We start from the raw sequence: 24332 nt of genomic DNA, 5'->3' as shown, positions 1-24332 counted from the left end.
AAGTAGGATGCATCTATAAACTAATTTAAATCTATACCAGTAATGATCATGCTAAGAAAATGATGAGATTTTAAAATAAACTTTTGTGGCTATTTTGGATTTTTAATCCTCATATTTTTAAAAAAATGACTAGGGGATAGAAAGTAGAATAACTCGCATAAATCCCTAGTCCAGGCTATAATAAATCAATCAATCAGTAGAGCACTGTACTAAGCACTTGAGACAGTGCAAAAGTTACTAGACATGATATTTACCCTCAAGTAGTTTACAATCTGGCAGGAGAGATGAACACTAAAATTAATTACAAGTAGGGAAAAATGATACACTATAAAGATATAAAGATTGTATGCATGTGTATGTTGACACCTGTTTACATGTTCTGTTTTGTTGTCTGTCTCCCCCTTCTAGACTGTGAGCTCGTTGTTGGGGAGGGACTATATATGTTGCCAACTTATACTTCCCAAGTGCTTAGTCCAGTGCTCTGCACACAGTAAGCGCTCAATAAATACGATTGAATGAATAAATGACAGTGTACCATGGCGGATGGAAGGGTAAGTAAGTGCTTAGATGAACCAGAAATGCACAAGTGACAGTTCAGGGGAATCTATAAATACTTGTGACTTAATTTTTTTTTTTAATTTTAGCTGTAGTCAGGAATAAACATATTTTGCAAAGTTCCACTTAATGAAATAAAAGCCAAAGATAAATTCCAAGGGGTTTTACTACAGTCTAAAAGTTACAGAAAATTATTTCACTTCCCTTAAGAAAAACCTACCATTAAAAATCCTTTTTCAATAAAACAAAGGATTAAGGGGGGGGGGGGGGAAAAAGAGAAGCTGATGACATAAAAGGATGCCTACGTAGTCACCCTTAAAAGACTGTAGCAAGGGAAACCTACTATGATTTGCTAAACCACGCAGCCAAGTATCACTACTACACCAAGGACAAAGAAGCCACTGACATGTAAGTACTTAAATACTTTTTGCTTTGGAAATTGAACAACAGTTTTGTAAACTGCAAAAGTCTATGAAAAAAACCCAGATATTTCTGGTGTATAGGGAAGTAATAATTTTACTGCTTGCAGAAACAAAGTGATTACATTATTCTTTTTCTGTTATCTGGCAGAGAAGTTGATTTAAGATTAACATTTAAGATGCTCTATATAAATCAATTCCGGATGGTAATCCATCAATCAGTGGTGTTTTTTGAGCACTTCCTATGTGCAGGACATTGTTCTAAGCACTTGGGAGAGTATTATTATTATGCAACTGAATCTCTAGACATGTTCCCTGCAACAAGAAACAAAAGTGAACCCTCCTCACATACCTTCCCGCCAAATCTCTCTGTAGCTCTCATGTACCTATCTTTAAACTCTTCCCCCTATTTGTTAATTTACTTTACTGTCTGTATCCCCCACTAGATTGTAAACTCCTTGAGGGTAAGAACTGTGTCCTCTAGACTGTATGCTAGTTCATTCATCCATTCGATCGTATTTAGCTGTAGGCAGGGAACGTTTCTATCAACTCTGTTATACTGTACTCTCCAAGTACTTAAAATGCTCTGCACACACAGTAAGTGCTCAATAAATACAATGGATTGATTACTCTCATACTCTCTCACACATTTAGCTTGGTGCTCTGCACAGGGTAAGCGCTCAATAAATACTAAAGACTGAAAAAGTGCTTTTCACTATATATAAATGAAGCTGATGCACCATTATGAATAATATTCAGTAGATCAATGAATCAAGAGGCTTAGAAAATATTCAGACACATCTAGGGCTTCTAAATACCTTACTCACAAAACCGTATTGCACTTGATTTAGGTTCACGAGGTAGTATAGAACAAAGGTGGCATTAATTAGAACATGGGGTGATTTTTATGCGCTTAAACACATTTAGTCCGAGAAATTCCAAAGGGAAAAATTTGGAAGCATCTTCCAAAACCCAAGAGAACATAGCTCATGGCAAGGTTGGACTTTAGGGGAAAGAAAAATGTGACAAATTCTAACATAATGTGGATTCACTGTTCCCCAAAAAGGGTCTTCTGACTCTATAAAAAAAAACCCTGGGTTTTTGAACACGGCAATGCTTCTCGTGTATTTTTCTCTTTTAATGGTATTTGTTAAGTGCATCTTATGTGCCAGGCACTACTCTGAGTGCTGGGGCAGACCCAAGATAATAGGCTGGACACAGTCCCTGTCCCACGTGGGGCTCACAGTCTTAATACCCATTTTACAAATGAGGTAACTGAGGCACAGAGATGTTAAGTGCTTGCCCAAGATCACCTCAGACATGTGGCTTTACCCGGAGAACCTAGGTCCACTACTTTCACATTGCATCAGTCCAGCATTTTGAAATGAGTACTTGAAACAAGTGGTGACTAACTCGTTTTCCCTAAAATTTTTCAGTGCAGATTTCAAAAGCCAAAAAGGTCACAATTTCTGAAAAATTTTAAATGTAAAAATATACCTCCATCTCCTTTACTGTATTAACTTACTGTAATAGATCACATGTTAAGGATTTAACACTTCTGAACTTTCTCTGGCTTTGTGAAACAGTCTTCAAGCCATCACATTTATTGAGCACTTACTGTGCCCAGAGCACTGTACTAAGCACTTGGGAGAGTACAATATAACAGATTCGGTAGACATGTTCCCTGACACAAGAAGCCAGCTGTATCAGGGGACTTTTTATTTGTTTACTAAACAAATTATAATTGTAAATTGTATAATTGTAGCCCTATCCTACACATAAAATACCAAACTGGCACAAAATGCCAGGGATGGGACTGAAAATATTCCATTAAGCCTAATTAAAGATCCGATAAAAACATAAAATCTGAAACAACTGGTATGGTCTTTAATCCATACTTTTGTTGACTGCATCAAGAGCCAATAACCTGTCTAACGGCAAAGAGCTAATGATCAAGCACTCCCTGAATTTTCTATTTCAACTGTGATTTCTTACACTGCATATAATTAAAAGTGTCTGAGTAGACGTGTTTCCACTGACTCTCCATGGAAACTTTTAAAATAAGCTTAGCTTGCGGTGATTAAGTGTCCGCGATTCCATAGTAACAAGGAACAGGGGCCAAGTCTAATTTCCACCTGTGTACTCTGTCCTTATGGTTAGCAGGTACGTGTTCTTAGGATCCTTAGGATCCCATAAGAAATGATTCCTAGATTATCTGTATGTTTATACATTAAGCCTGGATATCTATGGGAGAAAGGCAAAAGGGTGTGAGGCATTAGTTCATTCATTCATTCAACTGCATTTACTGAGCGCTTACTGTGTGCAGAGCACTGTACTAAGAGCTTGGAAAGTACCATTCGACAACAGAGACAATCCCTACCCAAAAATGGGCTCACAGTCTAGAAGGGGGAGACAGACAACAAAACAAGTAGACAGGCATCAATAGCATTAGCCAGGAGAGCAAAACAATGATACTAGTAATTATTAAGCACATAGTAAGTGCCTGGTACTGTAGTGAGCGCCTGCGTAAATACAAGATAATCAGATTGGATAGAGTCCCTATCCCAAGTGAGGCTCACATCCACGTTTTTTCAATCGTGCACAACATGACAAGAAATCCATACATTTACAAGCCACACCAATTTTTAATTGAAAAATGGCGTGTTATTCAAACCTGTGGATTTTTTTTATCACTAACGAAGAAGTTTAAGGAGGGATAAATCAACTTTGTTGATGCTAAAGTAGGCAGTCACAGATGTTAGCGATTGATTGAACTGGATGAAGTCAATGAGAATACTGAATTTACAAGAACTATATGGTGCATTCAGTCAGAGCACAGCTTGATTCTGAGTTCAGTTTTTTTGGTTATCATTATCAATAATTACAATATTAACAGTAGTAAGTGCTTAAAATAGTGTTATTTCGTGCCAAGCACTGTACTAGGCTCCAAGGTAGGTACTAAGATAGTAATAATAATAATGATAGCATTTATTAAGCGCTTACTATGTGCAAAGCACTGTTCTAAGCACTGGAGAGGTTACAAGGTGATCAGGTTGTCCCATGTGGGGCTCACAGTCTAAATCCCCATTTTACAGATGAGGTAACTGAGGCACAGAGAAGTTAAGTGACTTGCCCAAAGTCACCCAGCTGACAATTGGCGGAGCCAGGATTTGAACCCATGACCTCTGGCTCCAAAGCCCGTGCTCCTTCCACTGAGCCACGCTGCTTCTCTAAGATAATCGGGTTGGACATTGTGCCCATCCCACATGGGACTTAGACTAAGTGGGAGAACAGCTGTTCAATCCCCATTTTACAGATGGGGAAACTGAGGCACCTCTAGACTGTCAGCTCATTGTGGGCAGGGAATGTTACTGTTTATTGTTGTATTGGACTTTCCCAAGCGCTTAGTACAGTGCTCTGCACACAGTACACGCTTAATAAATATGATTGAATGAGTGAATGAAAAGTTGAGTGACTTGCCCAAGGTCACCCAGCTGGCAAGTCTGGATTAGAACCCAGGTGTAGTAGTGTTTATTTATAGTATTTATTAAGTACTTACTGTTTGCAGAGCTCTGTACTACGCACTGAAAGAGAATCACAGGTGGGAATTAAACACAGCCCCTGTCCCTCATTCTCTGACTCCCAAGCCTGTGGCTCTTTCTACTAGACCACACTACTTCCCTGATGTACTAATGAATTATATTACTTAAGGTCATGATGTAATTGCAGTGGCGCTAAATGTGAACAGCTCAAAAATCATGTAATTAATTACAGTCAGCTTCAATTACAACTGCTAATTGATTTACGCCTCGTAGCAGACCCCTGCTTCACAGAAGCAATGTGGTCTAGCGGAAAGGGCACGGGTTTGGGAATCAGAGGACCTGGATTCTACTTCTGGCTCCTCCACTTGTCCGCCGGGTGACCTTGGGCAAGTCACTTAACTTCTCCGCACCTTGGTTACCTCATCTGTAAAATGGGGAGTGAGACACTGAGCTCCTTGTGAGATATTTTGTGAGCTATGGATGGTATCCTACCTGATTAGTTTGTATTTACCCCAGCACTTAGTACAACGTCTGGCACACAGCCCTCCAAAAATCCAAAAACTTGAGGCACTCAGTTACAGAACAAAAGTCCGGTAGTTCATGTGTGCTAGCTAATGAGACTCTTTTCATTAATCGATCAATGTTATTTATTGAGCACTCACTGTATGTACAGGACTGTGCTAAGCGTTTACTGTGTGCTCAGCACTGTACTAAGAGTTGGTGGACACGTTCCCTGCCTATAGTTCTCAGGAGAGACACATCATGCAGTCAAATGGCCGCCTGTTGGATGCTCCTTAATTAGGGACATTAATTGAGGACTTTGGCAACCCGCCAACAGATGATCATATATCTTTCCCCAAACTCTTTCATTCTTGGTTCAAATACGTAAGTCCACTTTGGTTCGCCTCCATGCTTTTATCCTTTTCTTCCACTGCTGATTTCTCTTCCTCATACAACTGTCAATGTTCCTCATAGCTCAGCTTCTGTTTTCTTCAGTTGCTCACCACGTGGAATTTCAACTCTCACTATCCTTTCCAAATCTATACGTCTAGTCTCCATCGCTCACCTTCCCTCCACTCAATATGCCCCCATTTCTAAGTTGACTCAATTTGTTTATCCACCACCACCCCAAGCATAATTTCTAAACCTTGACCACTTTAAACTCTCCTCTTAATAAATCAATCATATTTATTGAGCACTTACTGTGTGCAGAGCACTGTACTAAGTGCTTGGGTCCTCCAAACTTCACCCTAACAATAGCTCCCTGCCCTCATGCTATGGGAAACCTTGAAATGTTCTTTTATTTCATTTTTATTTGTCCCTCACAATGCATCTGACACAAGTTGAGAAGCAGCATGGCCTAGTGGATACTGCACAGGCCTGGAAGCCAGAAGGACTCGGGTTCTAGTCCTGGCTTTGCCCCTTGTCTGCTGTGACACCTTAGGTAGGTCACTTCACTTCTTTTTGCCTCAGTCACCTCATCTGCAAAATGGGGATTAAGACTGTGAGCCCAAGGCGGGACAACCTGATTACCTTGTATCTACCCCACTGCTTAGAACAGTGCTTGGCACATAGTAAATGCTTAATAAATACCATAATTATTAATTATTATTATAACCCAAGCAGGCAGAATCATGACTAGAACTCAGGTCTCCTGGCTCCCAGAGGAGTGCACTTTCCACTTCATAATAACAGTAATAATGATAGCATTTGTTAAGCGCTTACTACGTGCAAAGCACTGTTCTAAGTGCTGGGGGCATACAAGGTGATCAGGTTGTCCCACCTGGGGCTCACAGTCTTAATCCCCATTTTACAGATGAGGTAACTGAGGCTCAGAGAAGTTAAGTGACTTGCCCGAGGTCACACAGCAGATATGTGGCGGAGCTGGGATTTGAACTCATGACCTCTGACTCCAAAGCCCGGGCTCTTTCCACTGAGCCATGCTGTTTCTCTTGATCAAAAGAAGTAGTTATAATTCTAAAAAAAAATCTCCCTGAATGAATTGATCAATGTTCTCTATTGAGCACTTATTGAGTGAAGAGCACTGTACTAAGCAGACACTATCCCAGCCCTTAAGGAGTTCCCAGTCCAGATGGGGAGAAAGACATTGAAATAAATTACTGATATGCATATAAGTGCTGTGGGCCTGCAGGGCTGGTAAATATTGAGTGTTTAAAAGGTACAGGTCCAAGTGCACATGACACATAGAAGGGAGAGACATATCTAACCTACACAAAATCAAATAATCTTTTTCAAACATTACTGGACCCCATATAATGCTCTGCTCACAGTATTCACCTGCTCAATAACCACTACTGACTAATCATCACAATCCTCAACAGACTCCAGGGACATCCTGCTGCCACTTCTATCAAATTTAGACTCCTAAAATGTGCTCTGCACACAATAAGGGCTCAGTCAATAAATGTCACTGATTTATTGATTAATAATAATAATATTAATGGCATTTATTAAGCACTTACTATGAGCAAAGCACTGTTCTAAGTGCTGGGGGGATACAAGGCAATCAGGTTGTCCCACGGTGGGCTCACAGTCAATCCCCATTTTACGGATGAGGTAACTGAAGCACGGAGAAGTTAAGTGACTTGCCCAAAGTCACACAGCTGACAATTGGCGGAGCCGGGATTTGAACCCATGACCACTGACTCCAAAGCCCGTGCTCTTTCCAGTCAGCTTCAAGATTCTCTATCTGCTGGGGAAATGCGTGCATATGCGCATGTGGAAATCTTTTTCATGAGAATTTCCCTGCTTCTTATGATTCCTCCATTATTTTCATTCTTCCACATACTCCTATACACGATAGCAGTTCAAAAAAGAACCTGAAAATCTGAGCATGGGTGAAAGAATAGGAGGGAAAAAACACATGGAAATACGAAACTGTATTACAGATTTGAATGCTCTGTTAATTTAAAATTTTAGGATTTTCTTTTCTTGATTTATGTGAATGCTTGGTTACTACCAAGAAGCTAGCTTACCCCAACCCTCAATTATCTGATTTGTTTCGGCCCCAGTTAATCAGGAATATCTTCTTCCTGCCGTATTCCCTTTAATCACTGCCTGGACCTGGAGTCTCACGGAAGAGAAACTTACTTTATAAGTCTAAAAACATCTAGCTAGCATGACAGGCTCCAGCTGTGGGCTCTGTGCCGGATCCCATGTCGCTGTTTCTGGATTTCCCAGTCCTGCCACCACTATGCTGGAGTCCCACACCAGTATTTCTGGTCCCACCAGAACTCTAAATAATAAAAATAATTGCGGTATTTCTTAAGCGCTTACTGTATGCCAGGCACTGTACTAAGTACTGGGGTGGATACAAGCAAATCAAGTTGGACACAGTCCCTGCCCCATGTGGGACTCACGGTCTCAATTCCCATTTTTCAGGTACAGAGAAGTGAAGTGAGGTTACGCAGCAGACAAGTGGCAGGGCTGGGATTAGAACCCATGACCTTAGGACTCTCAGGCCTGTGCTCTATCAACTAGGCCATTCTCTCCTCTGGCTTTCTCTCCTTATAGGCCAGGGGCAGGATGGGGGTCTCAAAATGGTGCTGTGGGATCTTGGAGGGGTAGACACGGTATCTTAAATCTGGAAGACGTACTGTAGCCACGCTGTGGCTGCAGCTGACAGTTGGGTTCCTGGCTACACCCAGATCACTTCTCCAAATTCTCACTTCTCCTCCTTACCCCGCCCCAGACCGTAAGCCTACTTAAAGACATCACTCATGCTGAATCTAGTGATCCATTTCCAGGCGCTAGTTCCTAAATCAGTGGTTCCACTTTACGATGTAAAACTCAGTTTGAATACAGCTTAACGTTACTTCACGAATCAATCACATTTACTGCGTGCTTACAGGATTCGGAACACTGTACTGAGTGCTTGGGAGAGTACAATAGAACAATCCTCAAATGATTTTTCATAAATTTTACACCACTCCCCACGTGCGTTTGCAGTTGTACGTGCGACCTGACACAACATTCAAATTCATGTCAACATGTGCGGTTATGCAAATGTGAGCCAGTAACATCAAAAGAAATCTTGGGTTATCTCCTACAATCAGTATCTCCTCTAGTGCCCAGGGACAGCTTTCCTAACAATCATACACACCTCTCCAACCACACGACAGCTCAGCGCTTAACAAATGCCAACATTATTATTATTATTATTACCATGTGTTCTGCTCCAAAGCCACTGGCCAGCTATTCTCACAAACATATATCCCTCCCCACCACCCCCACACAACCACATCCGCAAATTCCAGAGTTTCACGTTTCACTGTATCAAAATGTTTCGGCCACAAGCTATTGCTACAGACATAAAGAATTTGATGGGGGTAACAGTCATATTAGCTAATACTGCCCTCCAAAGCAATAGAAGATACAGCAGGAGCTAAGTTCCAGATAATTTCTGGGGTAACTGTCAGAGAAAAGGGCTGAATCCCAGTGATTTCAGAAGACCAACGTGGTTTAGTGGGAAAGAGCATGAGCCTGAGAGCCAGAGGACCTGGGTCCTAATCCCAGCTCCACCACTTGTCTACTTTGTGACCTCTCGCAAGTCACTTAACTTCTCTGGGCCTCAGTTTCCTCATCTGTAAAAGGGTGATTCAATGCCTGTTCTTCCTCCTAATTAGTCTTTCAGCCCCATGTGGGACAGGGACTGAAACCTGCCTGATTAACTTGTATCAACCAGTTAGAACAGTGCTTGGTAAATACCATTATCATTATTATCTTCATTGATAATAATATTCTTAAGTGCTATCTGGCAAGAAAAAATGTAAACGTGGTTGATGAATGTTTACAGTGTCTATTATGTAGATTCAAAATTTACAATCCAGCTCATATTTAAATTCTGACTGAACAAAATCCATCACCAACAACATTTAGGTCCACCTGTAACCTGACATGAAGACCTCTCACATTATCATATACTTCAAAAAAATCAACTTATTGTAAAAATAATAACAAATACAACACTTATTAAGCACATACTCTGCCCTAAGGGTAGACACAGGATAGAATCAGATCGGGCAGTCTCTTTCCTCCTGAGAGAGGGAGGGAAGGTAGACATTTTAGGACCCCTAAACAGCTGTGGAAACTGAAACACAAAGAAATTCACCAACTTATCTATGGTCACACAGCAGGCCAATGACCGAGCTGGGACTAGAATCCAGGTCTCTCGATTCCCACTTTCTCTCCTAGGCCCCAGTGCCTCCCACTCTAAGGGGTTACACGCTTGATGTTCTTCAATCTTATTGTCATTCCTCATTTCCTACAATTTCCTTATTCACAAGACTTCATAAATATTCATGCTGCTCCTCTCATTTATTTCCATAGCATTTTATTAATTGGAAACAATCGTACCGCCAAGAACTTCTGACTCTTCAGCCCAGTCATCAGACTAATAAAAACCAACTCAGCCAGCATGAATTCAAATTTCAATCCCATCTTTTATTCCAAATGTCCAAGACAGAATGGTCTCTCCTGAAAAGTGGAACTCCAGAATTGATTTCTGTCACTCAGGCCTCCAAATTTTCCTACATCTCTCCTTCGATCTGGCCCGCTCCAATCTAATTTTCATGGCACGCCATGGAACTTGTACTTCCCAAGCACTTAGTACAGTGCTCTGCATACAATAAGCGCTCAATAAATATGACTGAATGAATGAATGAACCAGGACCCTTTCAGCCTAGGTAAAATAAGTCCTCCCACTTAAATGGGAGAACTAGGAAAGATAGAAAATGGATTGGGAAGGTGAGCAATCAAGCTGGAATAGCAGAAGAGACAGGGAAAGGCTTTAAACAGAAGAGATTTATTCAAATGTTGATTCTGTCTTTGTTCATTCATTCATTCATTCATTTAATCGTATTCATTGAGCACTTACTGTGTGCAGAGCACTGTACTAAGTGCTTGGAGAGAACAATTCGGCAACAAATAGAAACAATCCCTAACCAACAACAGGCTCACAGTCTAGAAAGGGGGACACAGACTACAAAACAAAGCAAAACAAGTAGACGTGCAAAGTCACGGAACGATATCCCGGGGTTATCAGGATGATAATTTTCAGTTTCCTCTGACAGTGAATTTGGGATTCAGCTTTCTGCAACCTCTACATTTACAACCAATGGATCTGAGGAGCTACTTCACTCATGGCAGTCATACCTATTTCACTATGCATGAGCTACTTTTCTATATTGTTGCAACCTATGAGTCCAAAACAACTGAATAAAATCATTTGAGGACAAACAACAAACATTTTTTGAAAACTCAAAGAGAGCTAAAAGAGTGACTGTATTTTAAAAAGGAAAAAAAGGCTGATCAATCTTGTCAGTTTAACTTCTGGATCTGGAAAAATGCTTGAAAAAAAACCCAAACCACCCTGAGATAAATGTAAATGCAAAGAAAAACAAATTATTTCAGGTAGCTCTGAACATAGCTATGAACGGACTTTGCTTTGGGGGATTTATCTTAGTTCCTTCTATGACAGAGAGATAGGATCTGATGGGCCATGATTAAAACAACATATGCAATCCAGCTTGAATTTAAGAGAATTTATGATTCTTTCCCGCACATGATACACTCTTCTATAAACTGGGAAAACAGTATCTAGCTTTAGATGATAAAACTGTTAGAAAGGTATCACAGTCACAGGAGTTTCCTATCCGGGGAGTGGTTTTCAAATAAAACCAAGTTAATAGGGTGAACATACGGAAACAGCATGGCCTAGTGAATACACCACAAGCCTAGGAGTCAGAAGGACGTGAAGTCTAATCCCACCTCTGCCACTGGTCTGCTGTGTGACCCAGGGCAAGTTCTTCACTTCCTTAACTTCTCTGTGCTTCAGTTACCTCAACTGTAAAATGAGAATTAATGCCTGAGCCTCTTGTGGGACATGGACTGTGTCCAATCTGATTAGCTTGCATCTATCCCAGAGCTTAGTACAGTGCCTAGCACGTAGTAAGCCCTTAACAAATACCACAACAAACACAAAACAAAACAAAAAACAAGCAGCGTGGCTCAGTGGAAAGAGCATGGGTTTTGGGGGCAGAGGTCATGGGTTCAAATCCCAGCTCTGCCAATTGTCAGCTGTGTGACTTTGGGCAAGTCACTTAACTTCTCTGGGCCTCAGTTACCTCATCTGTAAAATGGGAGGAAGACTGTGAGCCCCCTGTGGGACATCCTTATCACCTTGTAATCTCCCCAGCGTTTAGAACAGTGCTTTGCACATAGTAAGTGCTTAATAAATGCCATTATTATTACTATTATTAAGTGTTGTTCTGAGGGAGTTCCATCAATAATATGGCTAACAGGGACTACTTCACATAGAAGTACCAATCAATCGATAGTATTTACTGAGCATTTACTGTGTGCAGAGTACTGTACTTAATGCTTGGGAGAGTACAACAGAGTTGGTAAACATGTTCCCTGCCCACAACAGGCTTACAGTTTAGAAGGGGGATATAAACATTAATATAAATTAATGGGAAGCAGAGTGGCTCAGTGGAAAGAGCCCGGGCTTTGGAGTCAGAGGTCATGGGTTCAAATCCCGGCTCTGCCAATTGTCAGCTGTGTGACTTTGGGCAAGTCACTTCACTTCTCTGTGCCTCAGTTACCTCATCTGTAAAACGGGGATTAAGACCGTGAGACCCCGTGGGACAACTTGATCACCTTGTAACCTCCCCAGTGCTTACAGCAGTGCTTTGCACATACTAAATGCTCAATAAAAGCCATCATTATCATTATTATAAATTGCAGGTATGTAGTTAAATGCTGTGAAGCAGAGGGAGCAGTAAATAAAGGTGCAAATCCAAATGGAAGGGCGATGCAGAAGGGAGTCGGAGAAAAGGAAATGAGGGTTTACTCAGGGAAGGCCTCCTGGAGGAGGCTTTCAAAGTAGGGAGCAAGATCATCTGTCAGATATGAAGAGGGAGAGCATTCTCAGCCAGAGGCAGGATGTGGGTGAGAGGCTGGTGGCAAGTTAGATGAGATCAAGGTACAGTGCGCAGGTTGGTATTAGAGGAGCAGTGTGCGCAGGCTGGGAAATCAGGGAGGTAAAGGTAGAAGGGGGCAAGGTGACTGAGTGCTTTAAAGCCAACTGTAAGTGTTTTTGTTTGACATGGCAGCAGATAGGCAACCACTGGAGGTTCTTGAGTAGTGGGGAAGCATGAACTTAATGGTTTTGTAGAAAAATGATCCGGGCAACAGAATGAAGTATGGACTGAAGTGGAAAGAGACAGGAGGTGAGGTTGTCAGCAAGAAGGCAGATACAGTAGCCAAGGCAGGTTAGGATAAATGCTTGGATTACGGTGGTAGCAGTTTGGATGGAAAGGAAAAGGCAGATTTTAGCAATGTTGTGAAGGCTGAAGCAACGGGATTTGGGTAGAATGAGAGAGGAGAATATAGAAGAACGCCAAAGTAAAGGGCTCGTGATACAGAGTGGATCGTGGTGTGGTCAACAGCACTGGGAAAGTCAGACGAAAGACAGGGCTTGAGGTGGGATGATACGGAGTTCTGTTTTGGGCATGTTAAGTTTGAGGTGTCAGTTTGAGGAGTGGGGAAGCATGAACTTAATGGTTTTATAGAAAAATGATCGGGGCAACAGAATGAAGTATGGACTGAAGTGGAAAGAGACAGGAGGTGAGGATGTCAGCAAGAAGGCAGATACAGTAGCCGAGGCAGGTTAGGATAAATGCCTTGGTCAACGGTGGTCAACAGTGTTGAAGGCAGCTAAGTAGAGATGTCCTGAAGTCAGGAGGAGATGTGAGACTGCAGAGAAGGTAAGAGATCAGGACACAGAGGTGTAGATTTGGGAATCAGCTGCATAGAAGTAGTAGTTGAAGCCATGGAAACGAATGAGTCCTCCAATGGAAAGGGTGTAGATGGAGAATAGAGGGGGACCAAGAACTGAGACTTGAGGGACACCCACAGTTAGGCGGTGGGAGGCAGAGGAGGAGCCAGTGAAGGAGCCTGAGAAGGTGCGGCTAGAGAGATAGGAGGAGAACCAGGAGGGGACAGTGTCGGTGAAGTCAAGGTTAGATAGTGTTTCCAGGAAAAGAGGGTGGTCAACAGTGTTGAAGGCAGCTAAGTGGTCAAGGCAGGTTAAGGTGTGGTAGAGGCCACTGGATTTGGCAAGATGGAGATCACTGGTAAACTCTGAAAGGCTGGTTTCTGTGCAGAAAAGGGGGCAGTAACCATATTTGAGGGGGTCAAACAGAGAACTGGAAGAGAGGAAGTGGAAACGGCAGGTGTAGACAACACGCTTAAGGAGCTTGGAGAGGAATGGTAGAAGAGAGATGGGGTGATAACTGGAGGAAGCTGGGGGGCTTAAGGGAGGATTTTTTTCAAGGTAGTGGAGACATGAGTATGTCTGAAAGCAGTGGGGAAAAAGCCACTGGACAACAAACAGCTGAAGATGGCAGTCAGGGAGGGAAGAAGGGAGAGGCCAAGTGCTCTGATAAGGAGTGCTTCGGCAGCACATATACTAAAATTGGAATGATACAGAGATTAGCATGCCCCCTGCGCAAGGATGACATGCAAATTCGTGAAGCGTTCCATATTTTTTTCCTCCCTTCAAAGCCCTGCTGAGAGCTCACCTCCTCCAGGAGGCCTTCCCAGACTGAGCCCCCTTTTTCCTCTCCCCCCCATCCCCCCACCCTATCTCCTTCCCCTCCCCACAGCACCTGTATATATGTTTGTACAGATTTATTACTCTATTTTACTTGTACATATTTACTATTCTATTTATTTTGTTAATGATGTGCATCTAGCTTTATTTCTATTTATTCTGATGACACCTGTCCACATGTTTTGTTTTGTTGTCTGTCTCCCCCTTCTAGACTGTGAGCCCGTTGTTGGGTAGGGACCGTCTCTATATGTTGCCAACTTGCACTTCCCAAGCGCTTAGTACAGTGCTCTGCACACAGTAAGTGCTCAATAAATACGATTGAATGAATGAATGAATGAATTAATGAATGAGTGAAGGGATGGGTGGGAGGTGCAGGTGGAGGGGGTGGATTTTGAAAGGAGGCAGGAGATCTCCTCTTGAGATTGTGCTCAGACAGATGAGAGTGTTGAAGTAGAAGCAAGAGGAGGGACAGACTGGAGGGGAGTGGTATTCTCATTTAGTTCTTTCATTCAGTTGTATTTATTGAGCACTTACTGCGTGCACTACACTGCACTATATTAAGCACTTGGGAGAGTAGTTATAGCAACAGACGCATTCCTGCCCACAATGAGCTCACAGTCTAGAGAGTATACAAATGACCCCAGATTAGGGGCGGGGCCGGGGTCTAGCGTCATGGAATACAGGATCAAAATGCAAAGGGGCCTTGATATATTGGAGAGGAGGTCAGGAACCAATACTGTTTTGTGAAATTGTGTCAATAAGGGCGTAAAGTGGTATTCCACGTGAAAAGGGAAAAAAAAAAACCCCAAAACTGAACAAATGCAAGATAAAAGTTAAAGGAATGGAATTATTCTGCTTTGGACGAGAGAGCTAAAAGGCAATTTAATACTGAACTTGTATGAAGGACTCTTACTCTGAGGATGGTGGCAAACTGCCCTTAAACTGCTGCATGAGGGATTTAGATTCATTCTAAGGAAGAATTTTCTCATATGAAAACTTTTTAATTATCGGCACACGGACTATCCTCTGGAGTTGTTTCTCTTCTTTCAGGCCTAAATCCCTTTCCGAAGGAAGATTTTCTAATTCTATACCAGAAGTGTCTAAGTGCCAGGATCATACTCCGCTGATCCACTTCCACTGTGAGGTGATCAGCTAAAATACTGGGGGAAACAGCCAGGGACTAGAGCATGCTAAACGCCTCTCTCCCTCAGGGAAAAAACTAGAGCTCTTCAACTGAGTGGTAGGCCTGACCCACCAAAGGCCTGGAGACTGTAAGCTCATATGCTCCAGGAAGCAGCATGGTCTAGTGGGTGACAGCACAGATCCGGGAGACGGAAGGACCTGGATTCTAAACCCGACTCCGCTACCTGTCTGCTGTGTGACCTTGGGCAAGTCGCTTAACTTCCCTCTCACTTATAAAACGGGGATGAAGACTGTGAGTCCCACGTACGATAGGGACTGTGTCCATCCTGATGAGCTTGTACCTACCCCAGGGCTTGATACGTAGTAAACACTTAACAAATACCATCATCATTATAGGCAAGGGACGTGCCCACTAATTTTGTTGCATTGTATTCTCCCAAGCGCTTGGTACAGTGCTCTGCACTTAGTAAGCTCTCAATAAATACCACGGATTGATTGATTGGAGACAAGCCTATTGCTACCCTGGGAGGCACTGCATTTGGGTACAGGCACTGTATTCCAGATCCTCCCATCTGGAATGTGCACGGAAAGTGGCCCATCTCCGACTCTACTGGTTGTTGGTGTTTCGTTCAATGATCTGATGGAAATTTACAGCAGCCAACAGTGACCCGAGGACTCTTTTTGAATCCTCTTGATTGCTTTCCTCGTCCCACTTTCCAAAACAGCATGTTTATATGTACTTATCTACCAGATTAGGATCTCTGTACACGAGGTTTTGGGGACATTTTCCAGAGGCTTGAGAAATTTGCCTTTTAAAGTATTTTGTAAATATGAATACGAGGAGAAACCTACTCTTTTGGCAAGGATTTTTTTAAAACTGAAACATAGTCAAGAAGTCATAAACTTACAAAAACTCTGTGGCAGTATGTTCTGTTTCCTATGTTATTGTGGCAATAACTTATCTATCATCCTTCTGCAGTTTTATCCAGTACATGCATGTTCAATTTCTTTTTCCTATTTGTTCATTTTAGAGATTGTAAACACAACCCCCAGTTCTTCACAAGGTCACCCGTAAGTCTTGTTTTTCAAACTTAGTTGGTTAACACAAATCAGATCACTGTGGTTTAAGTTCACACTTCACCGCACGTTATATATCTGCCATTTCGTTTCCTGATCATACCGATGCTGTGTTCCCCTGAAATGCAATTAAAACCAAAGTCCTCTGCTCACTGGAAATTTGGGGAGCTCCGTGTTTGATTTTATTGATTCCGTCAAAGGGGATTTCTGAATGTGAAGCTAGTGCTTTCCCTTAACCTATCTGAATCATTACATTCCCCCGGCTCGCTAAATTATGATTAGCAGTATGACAGATGGTTTGTAATCTTTATTTTTGTTCCTGACGTCCACTTTTGCCTACCAGGATGTTTCATCATGGTAAAAGCGCTCTTGGATTGGTACCAGAAAGATACCTTCCGATTAGCGGCAGTTGATGTTCGGTTAGCAAATTAAATACTCCTTTTCATTATTCTTCCTAGAGAACCAACAACCAGACCGGATGTGAAAATGGCTAATGAATTCACGACACCCTTTATAACTCAATCACTTTTAACTGCTGCGGCAAACAGCTGTGACTTTTACGTGCACCAAAGAACTGCCAGGATCCTAATGCCTCTGCATTACAGCGTCGTTTTCATCATTGGACTCTCGGGAAACCTACTGGCCTTGTCTGTTGTATTTCAAAACAGGAAGAAAATCAACTCGACCACTCTATACTCGACAAACCTGGTCATCTCTGACATACTCTTTACCACGGCCCTGCCCGCTCGGATAGTCTACTACGCATTAGGATTCGACTGGCAAATTGGTGAAGCCCTGTGTCGAATAACTGCTCTTATATTCTACATTAATACGTACGCAGGTGTCAATTTTATGACCTGCTTGAGTATTGACAGGTTCTTTGCTGTCGTCCATCCTTTGCGCTATAACAAAATCAAAAGGACTAAATATGCCAAATGTGTGTGCATATTTGTCTGGGTTCTGGTATTTAGTCAGACACTCCCGCTACTTGTGCATTCCATGTCAAATCAAGAGATTGACAGGATTACATGTATGGAATATCCAAACTTTGAACAAATAGACCACCTCCCCTGGATTCTCCTGGGCGCCTGTTTTATAGGGTATGTGATTCCTATTGTCATAATACTAGTCTGCTATTCTTGCATCTGTTGCAAACTCTTTGAAAATACCAAACAAAACCCACTCACGGAAAAATCGGGAGTAAACAAAAAGGCGCTCAACACCATCCTTTTAATCATCGTCGTGTTTATTGTCTGTTTCTCGCCTTACCATGTGGCAATTATTCAACACATGATTAAGAAGCTTCGGCTTTCAGACCATCTTTCGTGCAACGCTCAACAAACGTTCCAGATTTCCCTCCACTTCACGGTGTGCCTAATGAACTTTAATTGCTGCATGGACCCTTTCATCTACTTCTTCGCGTGTAAAGGATATAAAAGACGGGTTATGAAAATACTGAAACGTCAAGTCAGTGTTTCCATTTCAAGTGCTGTTAGATCAGCACCTGAAGAAACTTCACGTGAAATCGCTGAAACGCAAATGATGATTCAACCCAGGTCTTTAAATGGATAGTAGCGAAGGATAAAATTGGGGGCTTTCTGTAAATACTATTTAAGAGGAACTTCACAAAACTTCTTATCAGTGAACTGTCAATGAATGAAGCCAATGAAATAATATTGGATACAGTGGGGGTTTAGATAAGAAAAATTCAGTATACCTCACATACAGACCTTTATGTGGAAAAGGTAATACTGAAGTACATTTAAAAACAATTACTCTGTGATATGTGACAGAGCTTGTGTGATCCTCTATGTGAAGTAAAATTAAAAAGAGTGGACAGTTGTGCACAAAAGAGATGTCAAAAATATGGAAGTTATTGTGTTGCAGCAAATTTAAAGTGTTTCCTATTGATCATTTGGACAACTACAACTTGATAATTCAGGGCTTAATTCATATCATCTGGTTATGAAAGTCCAACATGAGACTTTCGGGAAAATAGGATTCCAGAACTAGATATTAAAACTTGGAGTAAAATGCCATGTTTTGGATCCGAAAAGCAGCACGGCGTAATGGATAGAGGATGGGTCTATGAGTCAGAAGGTCATGGGTTCTAATCCCAGCCCAGCCACTTGCCTGCTGTGTGACCTTGGGCAAGTCGTTTCACTTCCCTCAGTTACCTCATCTGTGAAATGGGGATTAAGACTGTGAGCCCTATGTGGGATGGGGACTGTGTCCATCCTGATTAGCTTGTATCTACCCCAACGCTTAGTGTCTGGCACATAGTAGGCGCTTAATAAACACCACCATATACTGCAAGCCCATTTTACCTCAAAAGTTGGGTTTCTGTCTGAAAAACAATGTTCACCTCTGCTTGAACTTTCACATTCTTAACTAGGACTTCATTAAAGAGAAAAAGAAAAAAATCGACTTGTCTGAAAATGCATTAAAGTCTGCACTGAAAATTCTGCATTGTAAATGAACAGCTCACCATGAAACCAACTTGGAGCATCTCTATTAATCTCAAATCATGAAGCCGTGGACCATTATTATCAAAAGCTTTCTAACGGAAATAGACTAAATTGAAAAATGGAAATTGAAAAAAACCTGAACTTCCCCCAAATGGACCCCATTTTATCACTGAGGGAATCTGTGTCTTTTTAACTGGAAAAACATTCATATTGTAATAAAACGCCTTTAAAAACATCTTTGTGTGTGTGTGTGTCTCTCTCTCTCTCTCTGTTGGAGGGAACTACAGGCAGGGACACAGACCTGAGCAATATGGCCTTGGCGGCAGAAGAGTAAATAAAAAATCGGAAACAACCACCTTCTTACTTGTTTAGTTCTCTATCTTACAGAGCAAATGTTTCAGCATTAGTGATACTTCTGCCAGGAGTTACCATTTGTATAAAAGGGACATGTTTATTTAGGTGATCCCTTACACTGATGTTGCAATTTACGCACTCATTTGGGCTCTTTTCTTGGGCATTCAGCCTATTGACAAATCAATCAATCAATCATATTTATTGAGCACTTACTGTGTGCAGAGCACTGTACTAAGCACTTGGGAAGTACAAGTTGGCAACATATAGAGACAGTCCCTACCCAACAGTGGGCTCACAGCCTAAAAGATAAAGGTGGAAATGGATCATTACAGATTTCTTCTATGTCCCTTGGTTGGGGGAATTGACAAAGGAGATCAGAGGGTGATGCACGACTGATAAAGGACCAAAGACGTAAGTACAGAATGAACGAGAGAAAGCAGGAGACTCTCTAGACTGTAAGCTCACTGTGGGCAAGGAAGATGCCTACCAACTCTCCCAAGTACTCTGTATAGTGCTCATAAGGTTCTCCTTACATATCAAGCTACTTGATTGAGAAAGCTCCCAGCATAATGTATTCTTGGAGTTTGGGCTAAAAAAAAAGGAGCATCTCCCAAATATTTTTCCAGTCCCTAAAATTTTTCCAACTGATTTCACAATAAGACTTTTATTGAGACAACACATAGGATGGCAACCCCAAGATGTCTAATTCCAATGCAAATGACTGTGGTTCCATTTTTATTAGAACCCTTCCTTTTCCCAAGCCTAGTTTCTTTCAAGCCCGACCTAATTATTCCCGAGGTCTTGGCCCATGGACCCACGTAAATTTCTAAAACTGAATTGACTTCAGCCCAGCTATGTTTGCTATGGAAGTGATATAGAAAGGAATAGAGAGGAGTTTGAGACTCTAGACGAAACTCAAGTTCCTGGTTTTAACTGTGTTTTTACTGTAACATTCCTGGGGCATTCTTTTTTCAAGCTTTTTAACTTTTTTAGAGACAGTTAGGGTTAATCATCATAATGTAGCCTGGTATGAAAATACCCAATTTTTCCCAAAATGTTGGCCTTTTTTTTACTTCCCTGGTTCAGAAGCTCCCTTCAACAGTGCTTAGAAGAGTGCTCCAGCGCTTAGAACAGTACTTTGCATACAATAGGTGCTTAATAAATGCCATCACAATTATTATTAATATTAAAAGGAGCCATGGTCAAGGGCAGACCCCAGGTCACTGCCTGTTCAGGAGAGGTGTGGAGAAGCAGCATGGTGTGGTGGATAGAAGACAGGCCTAGGAGTCAGAAGGTTCCGGGTTCTAATCCTGGCTCCGTCCCGTCTCTGCTGTGTGACCAGGGGCAAGTCACTTCTCTTCTCTGTGCCTGTTACCTCACCTGTAAAATGGGGCTGGAGACTGTGAGCCCCACATGGGCCAGGGACTGTGTCCACCTCAATTTGCTTGTTCATTCTCCAGTGCTTAACACTTGTGTGCCTGGCACACTCCAAGTGCTTAACAAATACTATTCATTCATTCAATCGTATTTATTGAGTGCTTACTGTGTGCAGAGCACTGTACTAAGCGCTTGGGAAGTACAAGTTGATAACATATAGAGACGGTCCCTAACCAATAGCAGGCTCACAGTCTAGAAGGGGGAGACAGACAACAAAACAACACATATTAACAAAATAAAATGAATAGAATAGTAAATATGTACAAGTAAAACAAATACAGTAATAAATCTGTACAAACATATATACAGGTGCTGAAAACTCCTCATCCTCGGCTTCAAGGCTGTCCATCACCTTGCCCCCTCCTACCTCACCTTCCTTCTTTCCTTCTCCAGCCCAGCCCGCACCCTCCGCTCCTCTGCCGCTAACCTCCTCAATGGGCCTTGTTCTCCCCTGTCCCACCGTCGACCCCTGGCCCACGGCCTCCCCCTGGCCTGGAATGCCCTCCCTCCGCACACCCGCCAAGCTAGCTCTCTTCCTCCCTTCAAAGCCCTACTGAGAGCTCACTTCCTCCAGGAGGCCTTCCCAGACTGAGCCCCCTCCTTCCTCTCCCCCTCCTCCCCCTCCCCATCTCCCCACCCTGCCTCCTTCCCCTCCCCACAGCACCTGTATATATGTTTGTACAGATTTATTACTCTATTTATTTTACTTGTACATATTTACTATTCTATTTATTTTATTTTGTTAATATGCTTTGTTTTGCTATCTCCCCCTTCTAGACCGTGAGCCCGCTGTTGGGTAGGGACCATCTCTATATGTTACCAACTTGTACTTCCCAAGCGCTTAGGACAGTTCTCTGCACCCAGTAAGCGCTCAACAAATATGACTGAATGAATGAAAGGAGGTAGTGATAGTGACAGGGGCAGGGACTCCTGGAGTTAGATTCCCCCCCACCCCCAATCTCATAGACTGGGGGAAAGAGAGAGGACTCTGCGCATGCTCTGGCAGGCCTGTCTTGAAAATAATAATATTAATAATGATAAGGATGATCATGGTATTTGTTAAATGCTTACTATGTGCCAGGCACTGTACTAAGCACTGCGGTGGATACAAGCAAATCGAGTTGGACAGAGTCCCTTGTCCCATGTGGGACTCAAGGTTTCAATCCCCTTGTCCTTCTTTCTTCGGCCCAGAGCACCCCTGGCAAGTGAACTGGGAGGGGAGGAGAAGCAGGGATGGATGAGAGCAGGAAAAGAGAAGGGGCTGAGCTACAGAGTTGAGAGGGGGCAGCAGGAGAAAAGAGAGGGAATAATAGAGGAGGTTGCCTAGGGGTACTGGAAGAGACTGGGAGGAACAGAGTAGGGCTAGAAATTGCAGCAGGCAACTGAAGCAGCCAAACTGAAATAGAGCAGTAGGGAATTTGGAGACACATGCCATTTGGCCGGGTAGGGGGGGAGGAGGGGTGGCGTGGGGAGAGAGAGAGAATGAATGAATGAATGAATTGGGATAAAATTAGCTAACCTGAAAACAAAATTCACACTGAAAAACAAATTAACTCTATGGAAAAACATCATCTTATAAAACGTCATATTAAAATACATCATTTAGTTGATTAATGTAATGAGTCTGGGTCACATTCCTCGTTTCTTCCTACTTTTTCAGGTAGCTCCTCAAAATGCAGAGCTTCCTGGCTACTGGAGAGGACCACAGTACAACCAAGGCAGAAAAGTTCTAAATTATCCAAACTATCCATCAACTTGTACTTCCCAAGCACTTAGTACAGTGCTCTGCACACAGTAAGCGCTCAATAAATATGATTAAATGAATCCATCATACTCAATAAATTGTATTTACTGGGCATTTACTGAGTGGAGCACTATACTAAACGCAGGGGAAAGTACATTACAACACACTTGCTAGACACCCTCCTTGACCACAATGAGATTACAGTCTGGCAGGAAGACAAGCATAAATATAAATAAATGAATTACGTTTATGTCCATGAGTGCTGTGGAGCTGAGGGAAGGGTGAATGAAGTGGGCAAAGCTAAGTTTAAGGGGAACACAGAAGGAAGTATACTTAAACCTTTGGAATAATTTTACCACAGAAGAAATGTAATCCCTATAAGAATTCAGAGTTTTTGTGAAAATTAGGTTTTCTGTAGTAGTAAAGATATTTACTGAGCATGGAATATTTACTGAGTACCTACTAGTGCACTGGAATAAAAATTTAGGAAAGTAGAACAAGAAGCAAGAGACATCATTTCTTGCCTTAAGAATCAGTCAACCAATCAATAACACTTATTAAGCACTTACTGTGCGCGGAGCACTGTTCTAAGCCCCTGAGAAAGTAATCAATCAACCCTACTTTCTAAGTGTTGACTATGTGCAGAGCATTGTACTAAGCACGTGGGAGAGCACAAGGTACGATATAAGCTTACACTCTATTTCCATTGTGTGTGGGTATGTTGTTTTACTAAAATGTGATTCTTCATGTCTACCCACTCCAAAATCTCAAATGGTAATACGTTCCTTTCGATCCATCAGTCATTAGCATTTATTGCACAGCACTGTATTAGTACTTGGAAGATTACAACGGACAGAGGAGATATAATTTCTGTCCTTGGGGAGCATACCCTCTAGCAGGGAAGACAGACATTTTATTTTTCTAAAATAAAAGACAGGTATGAGGAAGCAATTGCGCTTAATGACATGGACCTAAGTCCTTCAGGGGTTGGGTGAAGGAGTGAATACTCAAGTGCTCTGGTGTGAGCTAAATTCCAAAGTGGCAAATTAGGGGCATAAAGGGTGGAACAGTGGGAGATAAATTCCTCTTCACATCAAGCAGAAATTTCTTAGCACTAGTTTTAAGGCTCTCTCTCTCCTCCTAACCCACTGTCATCTCCCATTAGGCCCCAGTTGGCACTCTCCATTCCTCCCAAGATAATGTTTAACTTGGATAATTCATTTGCTCCCATGCCTTCAACTAACATGGATGATTCCCAAATCTACCTCTCCAGTTCTGACCTCTCTCGACCTCTGCAATCCTGAATTTCCTGCAGCCTTCAGGACATTGCTACCTGGATGCCCCTTTTTTTTTTATGGCATTTATTAAGCGTTTAGTATGTGCAAAGCACTGTTCTAAGCGCTGGGGTGGATACAAGGTAATCAGGTTAATCTTAATCCCCATTTTACAGGTGAGGTAACTGAGGCTCAGAGAAGTGAAGTGACTTGCCCAAGGTCACACAGGAGACATGTGGCGGAGCCGGGATTTGAACCCATGACCTCTGACTCCAAAGCCCGTGCTCTTTCCACTGAGCCATGCTGCTTCCCTCTTGATATGTCAAGCTAAACATGCCCAAAACAGAACTCCTCCTCATTCCACCCAAATCCCATCCTCCCCCATCTTCTCCATCACTGTAGACAACACCATTCATTCATTCATTCAATCAAATTTATTGAGCGCTTACTGTGTGCAGAGCACTGTACTAAGTGCTTGGGAAGTACATGGCAACATATAGAGACGGTCCCTACCCAACAATGTGCTCAAAGTCTACTCCCTTCCTTACTCATTCATTCATTCAATCGTATTTATTGAGCGCTTACTGTGTGCAGAGCATTGTACTAAGCACTTGGGAAGTACAAGTTGGCAACATACAGAGACGGTCCCTACCCAACAATGGGCTCACAGGCCCATAACCTT

At 42.3% G+C, this 24332-nt stretch overlaps 2 protein-coding genes and 1 pseudogene across 2 annotated transcripts in view; 2 read left to right on the top strand and 1 right to left on the bottom strand.

The window, feature by feature from the left end:
* The window catches only part of UBAC2 (UBA domain containing 2), a 220097-nt gene that overhangs the window by 100243 nt on the left and 95522 nt on the right, over nt 1-24332 (bottom strand). The window lies entirely within an intron of this gene.
* On the top strand, nt 920-18029 carry GPR183 (G protein-coupled receptor 183). Its single transcript, XM_038759510.1, has 2 exons — nt 920-963; nt 16832-18029. The coding sequence occupies exon 2, from the start codon at nt 16860-16862 to the stop codon at nt 17943-17945; it is 1086 nt and encodes a 361-aa protein (XP_038615438.1). The 5' UTR covers nt 920-963; nt 16832-16859; the 3' UTR covers nt 17946-18029.
* Nucleotides 13990-14089, top strand: LOC119939881 (annotated as a pseudogene).

This window comes from Tachyglossus aculeatus, chromosome 17 (assembly GCF_015852505.1).
Source record: "Tachyglossus aculeatus isolate mTacAcu1 chromosome 17, mTacAcu1.pri, whole genome shotgun sequence".
In the NCBI taxonomy this organism is placed as follows: Eukaryota; Metazoa; Chordata; class Mammalia; order Monotremata; family Tachyglossidae; genus Tachyglossus; species Tachyglossus aculeatus.
The sequence above is the reverse complement of the archived record's forward strand: the minus strand, read 5'-3'. Positions and strand labels throughout refer to the sequence as shown.

Coding starts and splice junctions, on each gene's coding strand:
- GPR183 (XM_038759510.1), top strand. CDS start 16,860: ATGGCTAATGAATTCACGACACCCTTTATAACTCAATCACTTTTAACT.